General features: G+C 41.7%; 1 protein-coding gene across 1 annotated transcript in view; it reads left to right on the top strand.

Annotated features, from left to right (window-relative positions):
• lrig3 (leucine-rich repeats and immunoglobulin-like domains 3) overlaps positions 1–12,317 on the top strand; it is a 28,697-nt gene extending 16,380 nt beyond the window's left edge. Inside the window, exons 4-19 of the mRNA XM_072455051.1 lie at positions 1,456–1,590; positions 1,713–1,856; positions 1,932–2,075; positions 2,255–2,398; positions 3,591–3,734; positions 5,377–5,457; positions 6,640–6,711; positions 7,079–7,150; positions 7,671–7,834; positions 8,366–8,701; positions 9,091–9,372; positions 9,763–10,239; positions 10,671–10,814; positions 10,903–11,043; positions 11,137–11,382; positions 11,719–12,317. Of these exons, the coding sequence (XP_072311152.1) occupies positions 1,456–1,590; positions 1,713–1,856; positions 1,932–2,075; positions 2,255–2,398; positions 3,591–3,734; positions 5,377–5,457; positions 6,640–6,711; positions 7,079–7,150; positions 7,671–7,834; positions 8,366–8,701; positions 9,091–9,372; positions 9,763–10,239; positions 10,671–10,814; positions 10,903–11,043; positions 11,137–11,382; positions 11,719–11,945 (2,953 nt within the window). The 3' untranslated portion in view covers positions 11,946–12,317. The remainder of the gene's footprint in view (positions 1–1,455; positions 1,591–1,712; positions 1,857–1,931; positions 2,076–2,254; positions 2,399–3,590; positions 3,735–5,376; positions 5,458–6,639; positions 6,712–7,078; positions 7,151–7,670; positions 7,835–8,365; positions 8,702–9,090; positions 9,373–9,762; positions 10,240–10,670; positions 10,815–10,902; positions 11,044–11,136; positions 11,383–11,718) is intronic.
• Positions 12,318–16,519: the final 4,202 nt, after the last annotated feature.

The following is a 16,519-nucleotide window of genomic DNA, read 5'->3' as shown; positions in this document are numbered from 1 at the left end:
AGTGGCGCCCCTCTTCTCTCAGCGATCAGTCAGTGGAACATGAAAACTGAGATACAGGTGGTGTGCTCTGCCTTTGTGCTGGGCCCGGGGGTTGTGGTGCGCAGAAAGCTCTCTGCAAATCTCCAAACAATAGCTGCCTTTAGCTGCAAATATCCCAATATTTGTGATTGACATTCAAAAATGATTAGAATAATTCCCACTTGGAGCCCATTGTAAAAGTATTGAATTAGCTTTTCTGTATAGATTGCCATTGTTTTGGTGTAGCTACAAAGAGCATACGTTAGATTGGAGGCCACTCGTGTGTGCTGTGTACATGGTGTGCCCTGTGATCTTTGGCTCAACACCAAGTTTCATTAATGGCTGGAGTGCACAGGCCAACAGCCCAGCCACGCACACACAAGTGTTATGGGGTCTGAGCAGAATTCTGTGCTAAATATTGAAAATGCGAGTAGTGTTTTTCACTTTCGTGCTGTAGTAGGTCAGTCTGAGCAATGTATGCACTGCCACATTGCCCTGTGAATAGGTGAGACATCTCCATTTCACCGTGCCATGGTGCCATGATGTCTCCTGCCTCAGGTGCAGGAAATGAATAGAAAACCTGAGCTGGAGATTAGACCAGCCAGCCCAGCTGTAGTCATGCAGAAAAAAACATGATAGAACAACTTGTCTCACACCAGATAAGGCACTCAAAAGTCCTACCTGCACCTGACCGAGCCTGCACAAGGGTCTTACATCCAATAGTAACAGGAAGATCCATTATAAGAAGTCTATAGGAAAGAGGTCTGTAGCATCAATGCTGCTGGGGAGAGGTAAATGAGCGGCTCTGTTGGCACCAATGTGTAGCTGATGTGAGTGTACGCACTGATGAATACTGAAAACGAGGCCTGTAGTCTGTATTGGAGGGAATTCCTGCCCCCTCACACCACCCCCCTCTCACCCCACTTTCTTCTCTCTCTCTGCTGCCAGTCTCTGGCACAAAGGGGGGCACTGTACCACTGTTTATAACTAAGCAGTCCCTGCACTGCAATTTAGGAGGCGTGCAGCTCAGGAAATTGCCGGCCTCTGCTGAGGCATGCTTTCACTGAGAGAAAGGTATTCATCAGCCAAGTAATTGGCGGGTTACTTTTTTAAATACCTTGTTAGTAATTACCTTATAAACAAAATAACACGTCGCTGAAGAGAAAGGCTGTTTGGACCTGTTGTCAGAGCAGCAATGTTGATCATTGTGAACAATTTGTCGGCTGACATGAAAAATGCATGAAACATGAGCGAGACAAATGCCTGAGCGCTCTGGGTGGCAAGTGCTGAACGTGTGAGAGATTGTCTTTTTTAATACCGCAGGCTAATTGAGAGACTTGAATGTTTGTGTATGTGGAAACATGAAGCTGCTGTAAGCAGCTGGTCAAATACACTGTATTTTTGTCATTTATTAGAGCGACGTGTCTGTATTTTCAGAGCAAACAACAGGATCTCCAAGATCTCTATGGAGCAGCTCAGGCCCTTTGCCGCTCTGGAAAGCCTGGACCTCAGCAACAACAACATTGTGGACTTAAAGGCTAACTCCTTCCCTGCGCTGCCCCTCAAAAACCTGTAAGGGTCACAGCTGGTCATACCACAATGCACTGTTGGATTCATGCACTTACCATGAAACAGAAATGTATAGGCATCAGTGTTTGATTGTTTTACAATGAGACATTCTTTCTCTTACTCAGGTTTCTGAACAACAATCGTATTTCATCATTGGAGTCTGGCTGCTTCACCAACCTTTCTAGCAGCCTGCAAGTCCTACGTCTCAACCGTAATCGCCTGTCCTCTATTCCAGCGAAGATCTTCCAGCTCGCCAACCTCCAGCATCTGTATGGGGCCCTGTCATTAATAATATACATTTAACACATGTTTACAATTGTCTAAAATGTTCTTTTCCTTTTTAGAGACCTGAGCAGAAACCGCGTTCGAAGAGTTGAAGGTTTAACATTTCATGGTCTTCATGCTCTGAGATCTCTGAAGATGCAGAGGAATGGTTTGAGTCGCCTCATGGATGGGGCTTTTTGGGGGCTCAGCAACATGGAAGTATTGTAAGTTTTATCCCAATACAATCAAAAAAACAAAGTTCTACTAATAATTGAGAATAAATAGGATAATTCCTAAAGGTTTCATGCTTGAATTGTGATTTTATCAGCTAGCACGTAGTTTGGAAATAGTTCATAGTCATTCATAGTCCAAATGTCACTAACCTATACGTTTGTGCTCACAGGCAGATGGACTACAACAACCTGACGGAGGTGAGCAAAGGCTGGCTGTACGGGCTGCTGACTCTGCACCAGCTCCACCTCAGCCACAACGCCATCAGCCGGATCCGGCCAGACGCCTGGGAGTTCTGCCAAAAACTCAGCGAGCTGTAAGTCCACCTTTTAGCCCCCTCCCCACTCATTATCGCCCCACACGTTTCCATTCACGCTCTGCACCCTGGACACTTGAGTGCGTCACCCTCTGCTCCTCTCCGGCACCACCCCCATGGCCTTTTCTCACTATGGCACCGACTGGGACAAAGCAGAGGTTTTTTTTCCCAGCTCTGAACGGGCTGCGCCAACATGAAAACCAAAACAGTAAAATTTGGGAGTCCAGTTTAATTTTACAAGCTAGTTATTCTCAGCTAGTTATTTTCTAGTTCCCAACTGTTTTGTTTTGTGCTCAAAGTAAAGTCAACCACATTATTCATGGCTCTATTCGAATTGAATGGAGGGACAATCATTTGTACAATCAGAAAGGAAATTACAAACACCGACAAGAGACACGGCCTGTTTATCATTGCCGCTACGCCACACGCATGTGCCTGCCCCAAATATCTTCCAAATCTCCCTGGAGATGTTTTTATCAGGTCCTTATTTTCCATCACAACAGCTTCGGCTGCAAACTTCACAGATTTCACCATAGACACATTCTTGAGGCAGATTTGGTTTCATTTGTTGTGGTCGCTCGCAGCAGCGGTCACTTCAGAGTTTGCCGTGTGCCTTTTTCCACATTTTCTTTTTTACTATTTGCCCAGTTTGTTTCTTATCACATAGAACAAGAGTAAACAAGGCGCCTGACAGAACATGCCCTTCTATCTGATTCACTCCCATCTAAGTTTACTTCTACAATCATTTATTTAAAGGTGCACTATGTAACTCTTTTGTTGAGGGTCCACTACATCTCCATGACGATGTTACAGCTTTGCCTGGGAGGTTCCACCATTTGACATTAGACTTATCAATGTTGTATTTATTAAATCAAAGGTGGTTATCATCTTGCTCAAAAAGTTCTTGAAAAACCTTCCAAATGTGAGTAGGAGTCACCTCTCCACAGATCGGACCTGTAACTTGTCCGGGTGGCTTGTCTCCATGTAGCTAATTAACTGAAATGCTATAAAGTGGAATATTCTAGGCAAAGCAATACAATTTGAACTGAGACAAGGAAGTGGTGTACGTTCGACTAGAAAAGATACATAGTGCATCTTTCACAGTAGTTTATTTCAAGAGTTTTGTCTGTGAGATGTTTTAAAGTATAAATATTTGACATGCCTATTCACCCAGATGTTTGTGCATTCGTAGAAACCTGTCGTCCAACCATCTGTCTCGACTTGAAGAATCCAGCTTTGTGGGCCTGAGTTTACTGGACCAGTTGCACATCGGCAACAACCGAGTGAGCTTCATCGCAGACGGTGCGTTCAAGGGCCTCTCCAGTCTGCAGACGCTGTGAGTACAAACGCATTTAATTTTCGACTGCAAGGTTTCAAGCGCTTGGATTTATATTTCAAATGTATACAGTAGCTGCCTTTTGTACATTTGAACAATATTGTGGTAAAAAGAGTATAAATCTCAGCAATAAACACGTTAAAAAGACATCTTTATCTTAGCAGAAGTATAGATCTTGGTCTCACTCCGCTACATCTTATCTAAACCATATTTGCTTTGTTACCTTATACCCTGCGCTTGGAGTAATTTGATACAGAGCCAAGGTTTGTTTGCTGAAACTACTTGCACAAAGCATTTCTATAATCAATACATTGAAGTGAAGTAGAGTGGATAAAACGCTCCAATGCAAAGGTCATGCACCATAAATAAACTATTCAAAGCCTACGGACAACATTTACTACCAGAGCACTTTAGGGCTCCTCCCACATATTTGTACCGCGGTGCCACCTCCATCATCAATCCCTCGGCTGAGTGGAAATCTCCTGCCTGATTTGTTTTGGGGATGGGAAATAAATGACTGCACTGATGTCTCAGAGCGCACATAAAAAACCTCCACGAGGCACAACCGGCCAACCTCAACACCCCCGTTTCTTCAAACAGGACCCCTTTTCCACGCTTCCCTTTCCTTTGTATCGGCACACCTCCCCCTCTTTCGCCCTCAAATTCCCACAGCAAGCGAGCAAACTGGCTCCAGAGATCTCAGGACGCTAACTTAAACCAAATGTGTGTTGTAAGGCTGAGGTCATGGTAGGGCAGGTGTACAGGGTAGGTGGATGGGCTTCAGGGCTTGAAACGCTAGCACTGCCCCCGACACATAAACTGCAGCCCGGCTTCCTCGGTCCCAATCAGCCATAACCAGACACGCAGTGGAGGGAAATGACTATTTGAAGGCGTTGGACCAGCTGAGGAATCAAAAGGATGCGATTTCTGTGTGAAATACTTGGCCGCTGCGATGTTTGTGCACAGTTTGGTTGTTTGCTATACTTTTCCCCTCGCGGACAGGCAATAAAATGTCTCATATTTTGTTTCCCATGCAGTAGTTTGGGTTTGTCGTTAATCGCCAAGTTTTGGTCCCAGACTAAAGGACATTTTTTTGTATTGAAACTGATAAGTTGTCTGGAAAGAAGTTCTAAGTTTCAAGAGTGTTATTTTCTCAATTATTTATTCAAACAAGCAAGCGTTTGAGATTAGAGCTATGCAGAATTAATGGGGGTGTCTCATGTTTTTATAGATTGTTTCTGTTTTATTTAAAGCAACAGCACTACTCTACATGTCTAAGGGTTGAAAATTCATTATGTTTTTAATGGCGCACGAGAGTTTGCGGCAGGCCCCCTTTGTGCGAGACTCACAAACATATTTGAATCGCACGCAGAGTATATTTATCCCTTTAGATGAAGTCTAAAATGCAGCACACATGTTAATCCTGCAGCACTGCCTTGTAAAAAAACTTTTCGCTTTACTCAACAAAAAAGGCACTGCCGCAAAAGCTGGGAAGGACTTCCTGTTAAGCTCTGGGCCGCTTTGAATATAATTTTAAACGTCTCAACGCAAAGCTGTATTAAGTTTTATTAACATCGCAAGCACGGTTGTTTTCTGGGCGTGTGTTTTTTACAAGGCGGTCTTTCTTTGTTTCCTCTTAAAGGGACCTCCAAAATAATGAAATCTCCTGGACAATCGAGGACATGAACGGCCCCTTCTCTGCGCTGGACAAGCTCAAGAAACTGTAAGTGCATTAGAGTCTGTTATATGTCAGCGGTTTCCAACTGATCGGACGGAACGGATTTAAAATAGACTGCATTGGCAAAAGTAAATTAAGTGTCAAGGTGGTTTAAAAATAGAGCAAAAATAGAAGTGGGGATTCATGGGGTTGTGACAAAAACCCAAAGTAAATCACAGGTGTACTTTGTAAGAATGCACGTTTTTGATAAGCAAATGGGCATTCGTCACATGATTAAGATCCGCAGTGTAACATTAAACCATTTATTATACTACAGCTGTTTTTATTCCTCAAAAATACCTTGAGAAACATACACACAACACAACATTCCACAGACCTGACCTGTGACCTAGCCTGGTGTTGTTACCTGCTTGTCTCCATGGAGATTAGACATGTTTATTGCTACACTGTGGAACATTCAAAGCAAAGCTCTTCATTCATGGCATACGGATGATTCCTGGCATAAGGATTACTGATTTGGCATGAAGGATTTGGAATGGCAACAGTCCTTCATTGTTACAGTGAAACAAAAGCACAATAAAAATCTAAATATTATGTGTTTTGAATGGGGAAAGCTTCTCACAAATGGGAATGTCAAAATGATTCAGTTACTGGGTAATCGATAATCGTCTTTATTCAGGTCACTATGTAATCGTAAGAACTAAAAATGAATAATTGTGACTATTTAAGAAGCTAAATTATGTTATTTCTATTGAATCTGGACCCCAATAAGTACACCTAAACGCACAGTGAATTGTATGTGGTTGTTTATGTCACAATTTGATTTCATAAAACTGGTCACATATGTATTAGAATGAAATTCTCTTTTGTTTTGCTACGTGTCAATAAGCGTGAATAATCATTGAACCGTGATGTTTCTTCTCACAATAATCGCCAAACAAGTATTTGACATCGCGACATCCGACTCACAATTAAATCATAAAGGATTAATTTGCCTAAAACCCAGAAATAGCATCTGCATAGAGACAAGCGGGTGGCGGAATCTGCACTGGAAAAGTTACACATTGAACCTTTTACGTAACTCGCTTCTTCTAAAATAGCTCACGGTAGAAAGTCCGTAGATCTGACCGGGTCCCACATCCTGACCAGTCGAGAGCCGCTGACCCGCGACACTCCTGAAGTCCGTACGTCGAATACTGATCACATTGTGTACGTTTTTCCCCCCAGATTTTTGCAAGGAAACCAAATACGTTCAGTCACCAAGAAGTCTTTCTCCGGACTGGACGCTCTGCAGCACCTGTGAGTACGGCCTTATGTTTCAGCGATTGTCGCCAACATTCGAGCCGTAAACTTAGCAGGCTGAGTCACACAGAGCTTGTTTGTTCGAGTCGTCGCCGCTCATTGCTTTGCTTTGATGTGGAAAGACAAAAGGCTGCCATTAGTATCCCGTCTTTGGGCCTGTATTGATCGCCGGCGTGCACAGCATTTGATTCGAATTAGCGTTTTTTCCCAGCTAAAGTTTGGCCTGATCTTGATTAACGCAACACATTTACAACCCAGTATTTGACTATTGTGTAGCCTTTGCCCATCACTCTATTGAAGTCTTATGTACGGACACTCTGTGCTTGATAAAACTGTTAATGTGTTTAATGTTTCTATCCTACAGGGATCTGGGCAACAATGCCATCATGTCCCTCCAGGCAAATGCCTTTTCTCAAATGAAGAATTTGCAAGAGCTGTGAGTATTTTGGTTTCGGAGGGCAGTTTTTGTACGAGCTGATGTGAGACAGGCCTCCAGGTGAAAGTCATTACGGACTGCTGGGAAAAAGGCCAGCAGTGTGTGCTACGTGCTAATAGTACAGTCCAAATTTAAGAGTAGAAAAGTCAGCTGAATCAGCTGTTAATACTGATAGTTCAAAGCTTCCACACACTTATTAATACTGATTATGCATTAGTAGCAAGTTATATGGTCTGTGTGATTCTATGGCTTTTATAATGTATGGATCAAGACTTTCAGAATATTTTTTTTTCCATACATACCATTTTCACAAGTTCACATTTTGTAATTTTATGCAGAGTTCCAGGTTTGGCTCAAAGTGACTCATTTTGTAAAAAGTCTTTGATATAGTGTACTCCAATCCCTGCCCATCTGCTGTTCTCTATAAAACAAACATATACAGTATAGGCTTGTAGTTTTCCAGTAAACCACAGCGCTGCATCTTGTGACTGATGTCTTTCTGTACGTGCTGCGTTGCCAGGCGTCTCAACACCTCCAGCCTGTTGTGCGACTGCCAGCTCAAGTGGTTCCCAGTGTGGGTGGCGGAGCAGAGTTTCCTGTCCTGCGTCAACGCCAGCTGTGCCCACCCGCAAATGCTGAAGGGCAGGAGCGTGTTCTCTGTCAGCCAAGAGGACTTTGTGTGTGGTGAGTGATGCTTTCTCTCTGTGTACGCATACATAAGGATATACAGAACAAGTCGTCAAAGAGTACTGTTTATTTAAAAACGGCTTTTTCCATTTGGTAAAACTGACCCAGATTATCCCGGTGCTGGCGTGTTCCATTGAGTTTCATCATGGAAATGTTGTGGTAATTCAGTTATAATATGTGTAGGTTTAGTTTGGCTCCAAGACATTATAAGATGTAAAACCTTGATTTATGGGTGCACAGTGCAGTTGCTGGACAGAGAAAAGACCAAGGCTCCAAAAAGAAGATACAAAACGATATATGAAAGATAAAACATTAGAATTGATGAAACACACCCTGAAAACGCATCTCATGTAACGTTTGTGAATTCAAGTTGGAAGAACCAGAGACATTTATCCAACTAGCGTAACAGCCTAAATTATACTTTATCGTAAGCGCAGATACTATTTGCCAACCAAACCCACCCATCCATCTTTGGTCTTGCATTATTATTTTATCTAATATATTTCAATATTTCTTGTCTCCATGCAGATGACTTTCCAAAGCCACAGATCACAGTGCAACCGGAGACCCAGTCGGCTCTTAAAAGTGGGAACGTCACCTTTGTCTGTTCGGCGGCCAGCTCCAGCGACTCCCCCATGACTTTTGCTTGGAAGAAAGACAACGAAGTCCTAATTGACGAGGAGATTCACAACCAGGCCCACCTCAGGGTGCAGGGAGGAGCAGCGGGGGACACAGAGGTGACGGAGTATACCACCACGCTACAGCTGCGCAATGTAGACTTCTCCAGCGAAGGCAAATACCAGTGTGTCATCTCCAACCATTTTGGGTCATCATACTCCATCAAGGCCAAGCTCACTGTCAACAGTAAGTGATAAAGTGGTTCAATACCATTAAGCTTGGCTTAGTGCTATGATAGGCTGGATTTGGATGGAATGTAGTGATCTCTATTTATTTTGTGGGATACGTAAAAAGTTTTGGACATACGCCTACTGTTATTTCAAATAGAGCAAGCACTGTATGAGATTATATCATGGGATTATGTTTTTTTTTTCTTCTTCTTTTCTTCTTCTTGTTATAAGATTTAGCTTTCTTACCCGCTTTTCTTTTATTATTTTACTTGTATTGAGCTTTTTTAATGCATTCAGCTCATTCATCTAAACACATTAGGCTGGACCAATGTAGAGACTATAAGGATAGTTGCTCCATATTGAAGTTGACACATGAAAATGCTGACGTCATCTTGTTCTTCTTAGTGCTTCCTTCCTTCAATAAAATGCCCATGGACCTGAGTATTCGAGCGGGAGCTACAGCCCGACTGGAGTGCGCGGCAGTGGGTCACCCTTCACCTCAGATCGCGTGGCAGAAAGACGGTGGCACCGATTTCCCGGCCGCTCGTGAGCGCCGCATGCACGTGATGCCCGAAGATGACTTCTTCTTCATCGTTGATGTCAAAACCGAGGACATCGGAGTTTACAGCTGCACTGCTCAGAACACAGCAGGAGCCATCTCTGCCAACGCCACACTGACTGTGCTTGGTAAGTACTTTTTCATACATCCATCCATCCATCCATTTTCTACCGCTTGTTCCCTTTCGGGGTCGCGGGTGACTGGAGCCTATCCCAGTGACTTCGGGCCTTAGGCGGGGTACACCCTGGACAGTGGCCAACTTGTCGCTTTTTCATACAATAATCTGAAATAGTCACACATCAAATATTAGGCAAATAAGAGCTGTTTTTTGTTGTATATTAGAAGCAATTTATACATTACTTTATCATAATAATGAAACGTGTGAATGTCCAGGTTGTATACGGCCTAATTTCCATAGTTTTGCAAATAGATCTCTTATGATCGCTCTCGTTTAAGACAAACAAGTTGAAGAACAGAAACTAATGTCTAATTTGTCACGCCATGTTTTTTTCCTACAGAAACGCCATCCTTCCTAAGGCCTCTTATGGACCGCACCATTGCCAAAGGTGAAACCGCCGTGCTCCAGTGCATCGCAGGTGGCAGCCCTCCTCCAAAACTCAACTGGACCAAAGACGACAGCCCCCTACTGGTCACAGAGCGGCACTTCTTTGCAGCCGCCAACCAGCTGCTCATCATCGTGGACGCCGCCGAGGCCGATGCCGGGAAATACACCTGTGAGATGTCCAACGCGCTGGGCACCGAGAGGGGCAATGTCCGGTTGTCTGTGTTACCAAACCCCAACTGCGATCAAGGAGTCCCAGGCGGAGTCGGTGTCGGGATTATGGGAGTGGGCGGCACGGATGAAGACGCTTGGGCCACTGTGGGGATCGTGATCATAGCAGTGGTGTGCTGCGTGGTGGGCACCTCGCTGGTCTGGGTGGTCATCATCTACCACACACGAAGAAGGAACGAGAACTGCAGTGTCACTAATACAGGTAAGGACTCGCAAATTATTTTAAGAATATCAAAATAAACTGTAATTAGACAGTCGACTAAAGAAATTCTTAGTCAACCAATTAGTCGACTAAAAGGGGGTTTGAAAAATAAATGTGGTCAAAAGCTATCAAAACTATGAATGATCTCAGTGTAGTTTACCTGCACTCAAAAGGCTACAAGTAAACAGTGTATTTTTATGACTCACTCCATATCTTTTCCTTTTTGCTGTTGTGCCATACAAATCCTTTTAATCTAAATAAAATAATTGGTCGACCAATAAAAATGCAGGTTGACTAAGACTAAGGGATTACAGCCGTATAAGACAGATTTGTTTCCAATCGGGAAAATAAATGCCATACCAGGACTCCTGTGTATTTCCTGAAAAGAGGTCTTAAGTCTTTAAAAATATGCTTCATGTATTTTCCCCCAGATGAGACAAACCTGCCCGCAGACATCCCCAGTTACCTCTCATCCCAGGGCACCCTGGCAGATCGGCAGGACGGGTACATCCCATCAGAGAGCGGTAGCAGTCATCAATACAGTGCCTTCTATCTCCAACCCAAAGACATGAATGGTAAAACTACATACATCTATATTTCTTTATTTTCATGTATCAAACTTGGAATATGAAACGCTAAAGTTTGGTTTGGTTGTTTATGCAGGGCTGTGCCAGCTTGATACAGGAAGCGAGACGGATTTGGAGGTGACAATTGACCCCCTGCTCCTCCACTATCAAGGGCCTATTGGGTCACTGCTGAGACGAGACACCTTGTACCCCAATGACCCCTCAGATGTTTACACAGGTGTGTTTTTAGTGGAGTTTTGAGTTGCTAAGATAAAGCGGCTAGCTACCCCACTAGACCCCTCTTCTTAATTACGTTGCATTTTCTTTCCAGGCTATTCGATCGATCAAAAACCTCATTGCATGGACTACTCTGGCAGTCTGCCCAGCACCAAACAAAGCGACTACCTTCTCTCCGAGCCTTTCGACCTTTGTTCCTCGTCAGTGCTAATGCAGATGCCCAACGGCAGCCTCCACAATGGCCAAACGCTGCAGCATAGTGAGCGCCATCCATCTGTGGATGAAGGAGACGTACATGATTATGGAACGGAATGCCCCCCACCATACAACACATTTATGGGTAAATATCTTTTTTTTTTTTTTTACATATCTCCACATGAAGTATTATAAAACATTTTGTGTCATGAACAATGTAATTTCATGCATGTAGAAAGTAAATTAACAGTTTATGTTGGCCCCACGATCACTGACCACTATAACGGAGATAAATGACCCACTTTTCTTCAGATAAACAAACTATATTCAAAATGTACGGTATTTAGTTGGACTGTGCCTGATCCTTTTTTGTCAGAATATACATTTAGTTGTTCTTTATCTTAGGTTAAGTTTAAAGAGCTGTGACTGGATCTGCTTTGTTTTACACTCTATATATATAAATCTCCTCTTTTCCCTCCAGGCACATTCGGGAAAGCTCCGTGGAGACCTCAGCAGGACCTCTATCCAGGTTTCATGCCTCCACCCGTGACCCACAACGGGATGACTCTCCATGAAAACCCCTACACAGCTCCGGACTCGGATTCGGAGCAGGACGAACCGCCCAGAGACTCGGAGCAAAGTGTATACGAACAGCCGTATGACAACAACAGGACTGATTCCAACACGCAGAGAAGAAGCAGTACTTAACTACACGACTCTCGTCATGTCTGCTTACGGTTCTCCATGAAGAAGACAACCAAAAATGTCTACCTCACTGAAAGGACATTGCAATCAAAAGACTTTTGTGCAACAAGTGAATGTAACGGACTAAAGTGTGTTCCAAACGAGGGACTATACACAGCTATTTTGTGACCGCTCAATACAATAATAGTTGAATGAATGAATACATTGTTTTATATAAAGTCTATTGTAATTTGTAAAGTGTATATAACAGATTGTATTATTTTTGCTTACCATTTCTGTATAAGAATATGCAACCCTGTATATTTTAGTTATTATGGCCTTTGGCATCGAATGAAGCAATGTTTTGCACAATTACAATAAAACACCTAAAATGTGGGCCGCTACATTCATACGTGTCTACCTTTCATTAGCTGGTGAATTATTATGCCAAATATTATACCGTATTTTCCGGACTATAAGTCGCACCGGAGTATAAGTCGCACCAGCCAAAAAATACAAAATAGAGAAGAAAAAAACATATAAGTCGCACAGGAGTATGAGTTTAAGTATATAAGTATAAATATAAGTAAAAGTCACATCCCGGCCAAAACTATGAAAAAAAGTGCTACTTATAGTCCGGAAAATACTTTATGTCTCATCTACAAATCAGCAAATCAATTAAGCTTATAAATATACATTGAGAAACATTTAAGTTACTCTCGCCTCAATCAAGCTTAGTTGTTAAAGCATAGATTCCAATAACTAAAATTGGACTTCACTTGTGTCTTTTAGGAAAGTATTTTGAAGTATTATGAGAGGGTGATGCTGCTTTTGTTACCGCAGAAGGTGCAGCTAGGAATCTTTTTGGCAGCAAGTGTACTTTTCAGGCAACAGCCACAGACCGCCAAGGACGACTCTAGTCTATAATGAATGAGATCCCCCACAGAGACCAAGACAAACACTAAGTGCATATTTTGTTTGCTTTCAACGCCGCTTCCATTACGGCTCAGGACATAATTCACTGTTATTGTTTGTTCTCCGTTTATAATCACAAGCTTATGTTTTTATTACCTCAATTTCTGCTCCAAATTAATGAACGTGACTGAGCTGGAAACTTTGCTCTCAGGCTATCAGTAAGTGTACATATTTACCCTCGCTTTGCTAATGAAAAATATGGCTAGTAGTTTTCATAATAGTTTCATAAACCACGTAAGACATAAGGTCATTAAATATCTGGATCGGTAGCAATAGACGCCCCGATACTGTTTTATATACTTTGTTCTTAGCTCTTTACTCTCCCTGTGTTTGCTATTAAAGAGACTTATTAGTGGACCTGTTTGTTTTGTAGATAATAGTTTTGGAAAGCAGCAGGACATTAATGCTATAGCAGAAGTTGGGTTTGTCAGCGTGGCAGTAATAATGACTAGTTTCCGTGCCTTGTGGTCGTACTTGTCCTAATGTGCTCTCCTAAAACAATAAAAGGGGTGGGAGACCATAACCCCAACAGCCTATGGGGCATTATCCATATTAGCGTAAGACAGTTAGTGGCTATTTCATCATGGCTGCAGTCACTAACAGACATTAAAGGCTTTTGGTTGGCCATTGTTTCTCTTTGTAAGCAAAATAGTAAATTAGATTAGTTTTGTTGTTGTTGTTTGGAGTTTAATATTTGTGTTTAAATGCATTTTGCTGGATATATATATATATATATATATATATATATATATATATATATATATATATATATGTTGTTTTTTGTTAATCTGGCCAATATCCAAAGACCTGTAGATGCCGAAACGTCTCCGTATAGTTAATGATGAACTGTCAGTTGCGATTTGGAATGTCAAGATTATTAGGTTAATTGATGGTGTGAAAAAACAATAGTCATGACAATTTAAAAAAAGAAAAATGAAATAAAATACTTGAGGAATGGTGATGTGTCAGTCAATGGGAATGAAAGAAAATTAAGCATTTCTTGTGTCAGTAATTGAGTGTTTGTTTGCCTGCGTAACATGTTTAGCTAATTCTTATTTACATTTAAAGAAGTAGACGGAATGAACCATCACCAACAATTAAATCATGATGTTTCTTCTCAAAATAATTGCAACACTAACTATCCTTACATCCTTAGCTTCTATGGTACAACTTTAAAGACAAATTCAATTTTGTTGTGAAAATAAATAATTCAACATTAGAGAAGATACATTTTTTAAGAAGAACTACATTTTCTAAAGTAAATTGCTGCCTGGGGAGCTCTGAGTAAAGCCACTGCTCCGTCATATCAAGAAGAGACAGTTGAAGTGGCTTAGACACGTTGTGGTCATGTCTCTCAATGGCCCTGGAATAACTTTAGGATTCCCCAGGAACTGTTGAAGGACATGTCTGGGAAGAGGGAAGTCTGGAAAAATACACATCTAAAATTAGGTTTAGGAAAAGTAAAAGATGTTTTAACTGGCCAATTTTCTAAACAAAAGTGATATTGAGCTACAACAATGTGCTGTGCTGACAGTACTGAACACTGAAGACAATGCTTTTATAATTACACCCTAGCTAATAACTGTCTGCAAATACACATGTTATAATTACATCTAAGCCCAGTTAACGCCCTGAAGTTGCAGTTAAACTAATATTGCACAAACCTGAGCTAGTCCCTGTGTTTACATGTGTTTGGGTGACTCACTCCATCTCACCCTCTCCCCTCACCTCGCCTCTCCGGGTCGGGACGTTTGTTATTTTAGGCCTCTCCTCTCCAGCGTAAGGGAAAAAGGTGTGCTTGTGTCACAGTGTTAGCTGTTGAAACTTGCACTTGCAAAGCGTCTCGGGGCTGCCAAGGAGAGAAAACGTGTTTACCAAATGCCACATTCAAGATGGTGGTGCACTTCGGAGGAGATTTAGTCAAGAGCCCCTATTCAGGCCGAGCGGTTGTAAGTCAGACCTTTCCACAGGGTGAAGAAAAAAAAGTTGGTATGTTTTTCGCTCGGAGATTAGTGTTGACTCAAAAGTTTTAAGTTTGAATTCAACAATCCAATCACACATGATCATGCTTCAACATTCAAGTAGCATATATTTCATAAAGATGGCTATGTTATTTATGGAGATGTTTGTTTAGATAATTAAAAACATGTTTTTACTTTTTTATTACCCAATTTTCTTTTATCAGAAAGAAAAGTGAATATTCACACTGATTTTCATCCAAAAAACAACAAGTTGCACACAAGCTTAGAAGTTGTGTAGAACTGTTTTATTCATGTGCACAGTTGGAACTGAGCATGGAAATGCTGATGGTTTGCTTTGTTAAGACGAGCTGTTTATTCCCTGTTCGTGTGGCTGACTAATGTTTAGTACACCTGGCTGTGCTCTGTATGCACAGCTCCTCTGAACGCCTTTACCCCATTGTAATGGAATGAGAGGTTTGTTGGATGTGCTGCCAGTTCTTTGAGGAGGCTGCGATTGGGACAAGATGGTGTAGCCACACACATCCACACACCTGGGCAACAGCTGGGGCTAAAGAGTCCAGCAAACAGGACATTTCCTCTGAACCTTATCAAAGACATGGTGCACAGGGCAGAGCTGCTCATTCACCATGGATCATGTGGATCAGTGGTGGAGGGAGTAGCCAGAACTTTACTCAAGAGAGGGTCCTTTTTAATACTCAGGTAGACGACATCCAAAAATAAATGAAACAGCTATATTTGAGATAAAGTGCAATGAAAGGTCAAACGAAAGAAATGTTCCAGAAAAAGTTGGGTTTCTATTTCTCTTATGTAAAATGTTTAGATGTGTTTCAAATTATGCAAAGACATTCAAAAATAAATATTACAAGAATTGGTTGAGTCATTTCTGATTAACGAACCAACTTAAAACAAGGTTGCAGAAAGATCTATTAATGTTGCATGGGTACCCCATATACATGGCAAACAGCCATAACGTATAATTTATTCTGGAAAACAAACAAACCAAAATACATTTAAAATACGGACTCCTTTTAAAATGAAACATATGGGAAAAAAATCCAATATTAAACTTAATATTGGACCAGGGCCACCAGAGAGCCTGAGAGCGCCTAAGGTTTTATCGCAAGTGATGAAAAATGTTGCATTGCACTTCAGCCAACTGTACAACAGTAACTACCTCTGAAAAAAAATAATGTGAAATGTTTTCTGTTAATAATGATGTAAAGTATTTAAACTATTTCTGGACGAGGACCCCTTCACCCCCCCGTCTAGTGCTGGTATACTGTTCTACTGGTGATCTTAGGCTCTGCAACTTCTATTTTTCACCTTAGTGTTTCTATTTGATATTGGTTACAGTTAATGGATGTGATTATAATGCAAGGCTTGAACAGGCACTGACTTTATTCAGTTTGGTTGATCTGATGACAAGTTATTGTTTTTTCTTCTTCAATTGTTCTCTGCCACATTTCCAAATCCAATTTTATGCGACTGAAAAATGCATGTTACAATTAGGCCAAATGGGTGTAATTCCCCCTCTAAAACAGTATACCACAGTTGCTAAAATTGCTGTTGCCCAAGAACAAAAGCGACTGAGGCAGAGCAAGCTTCCCCAAATATATTAAAAACCTGTGGATCTAGAAGCCT

The sequence above is a fragment of the Eucyclogobius newberryi genome, unplaced genomic scaffold (assembly GCF_026437365.1).
Source record: "Eucyclogobius newberryi isolate DKJ021-1_F unplaced genomic scaffold, fEucNew1.0.hap1 SCAF_2, whole genome shotgun sequence".
NCBI classification, from domain to species: Eukaryota; Metazoa; Chordata; class Actinopteri; order Gobiiformes; family Gobiidae; genus Eucyclogobius; species Eucyclogobius newberryi.
This window is presented reverse-complemented; position numbering and strand designations above follow the sequence as displayed.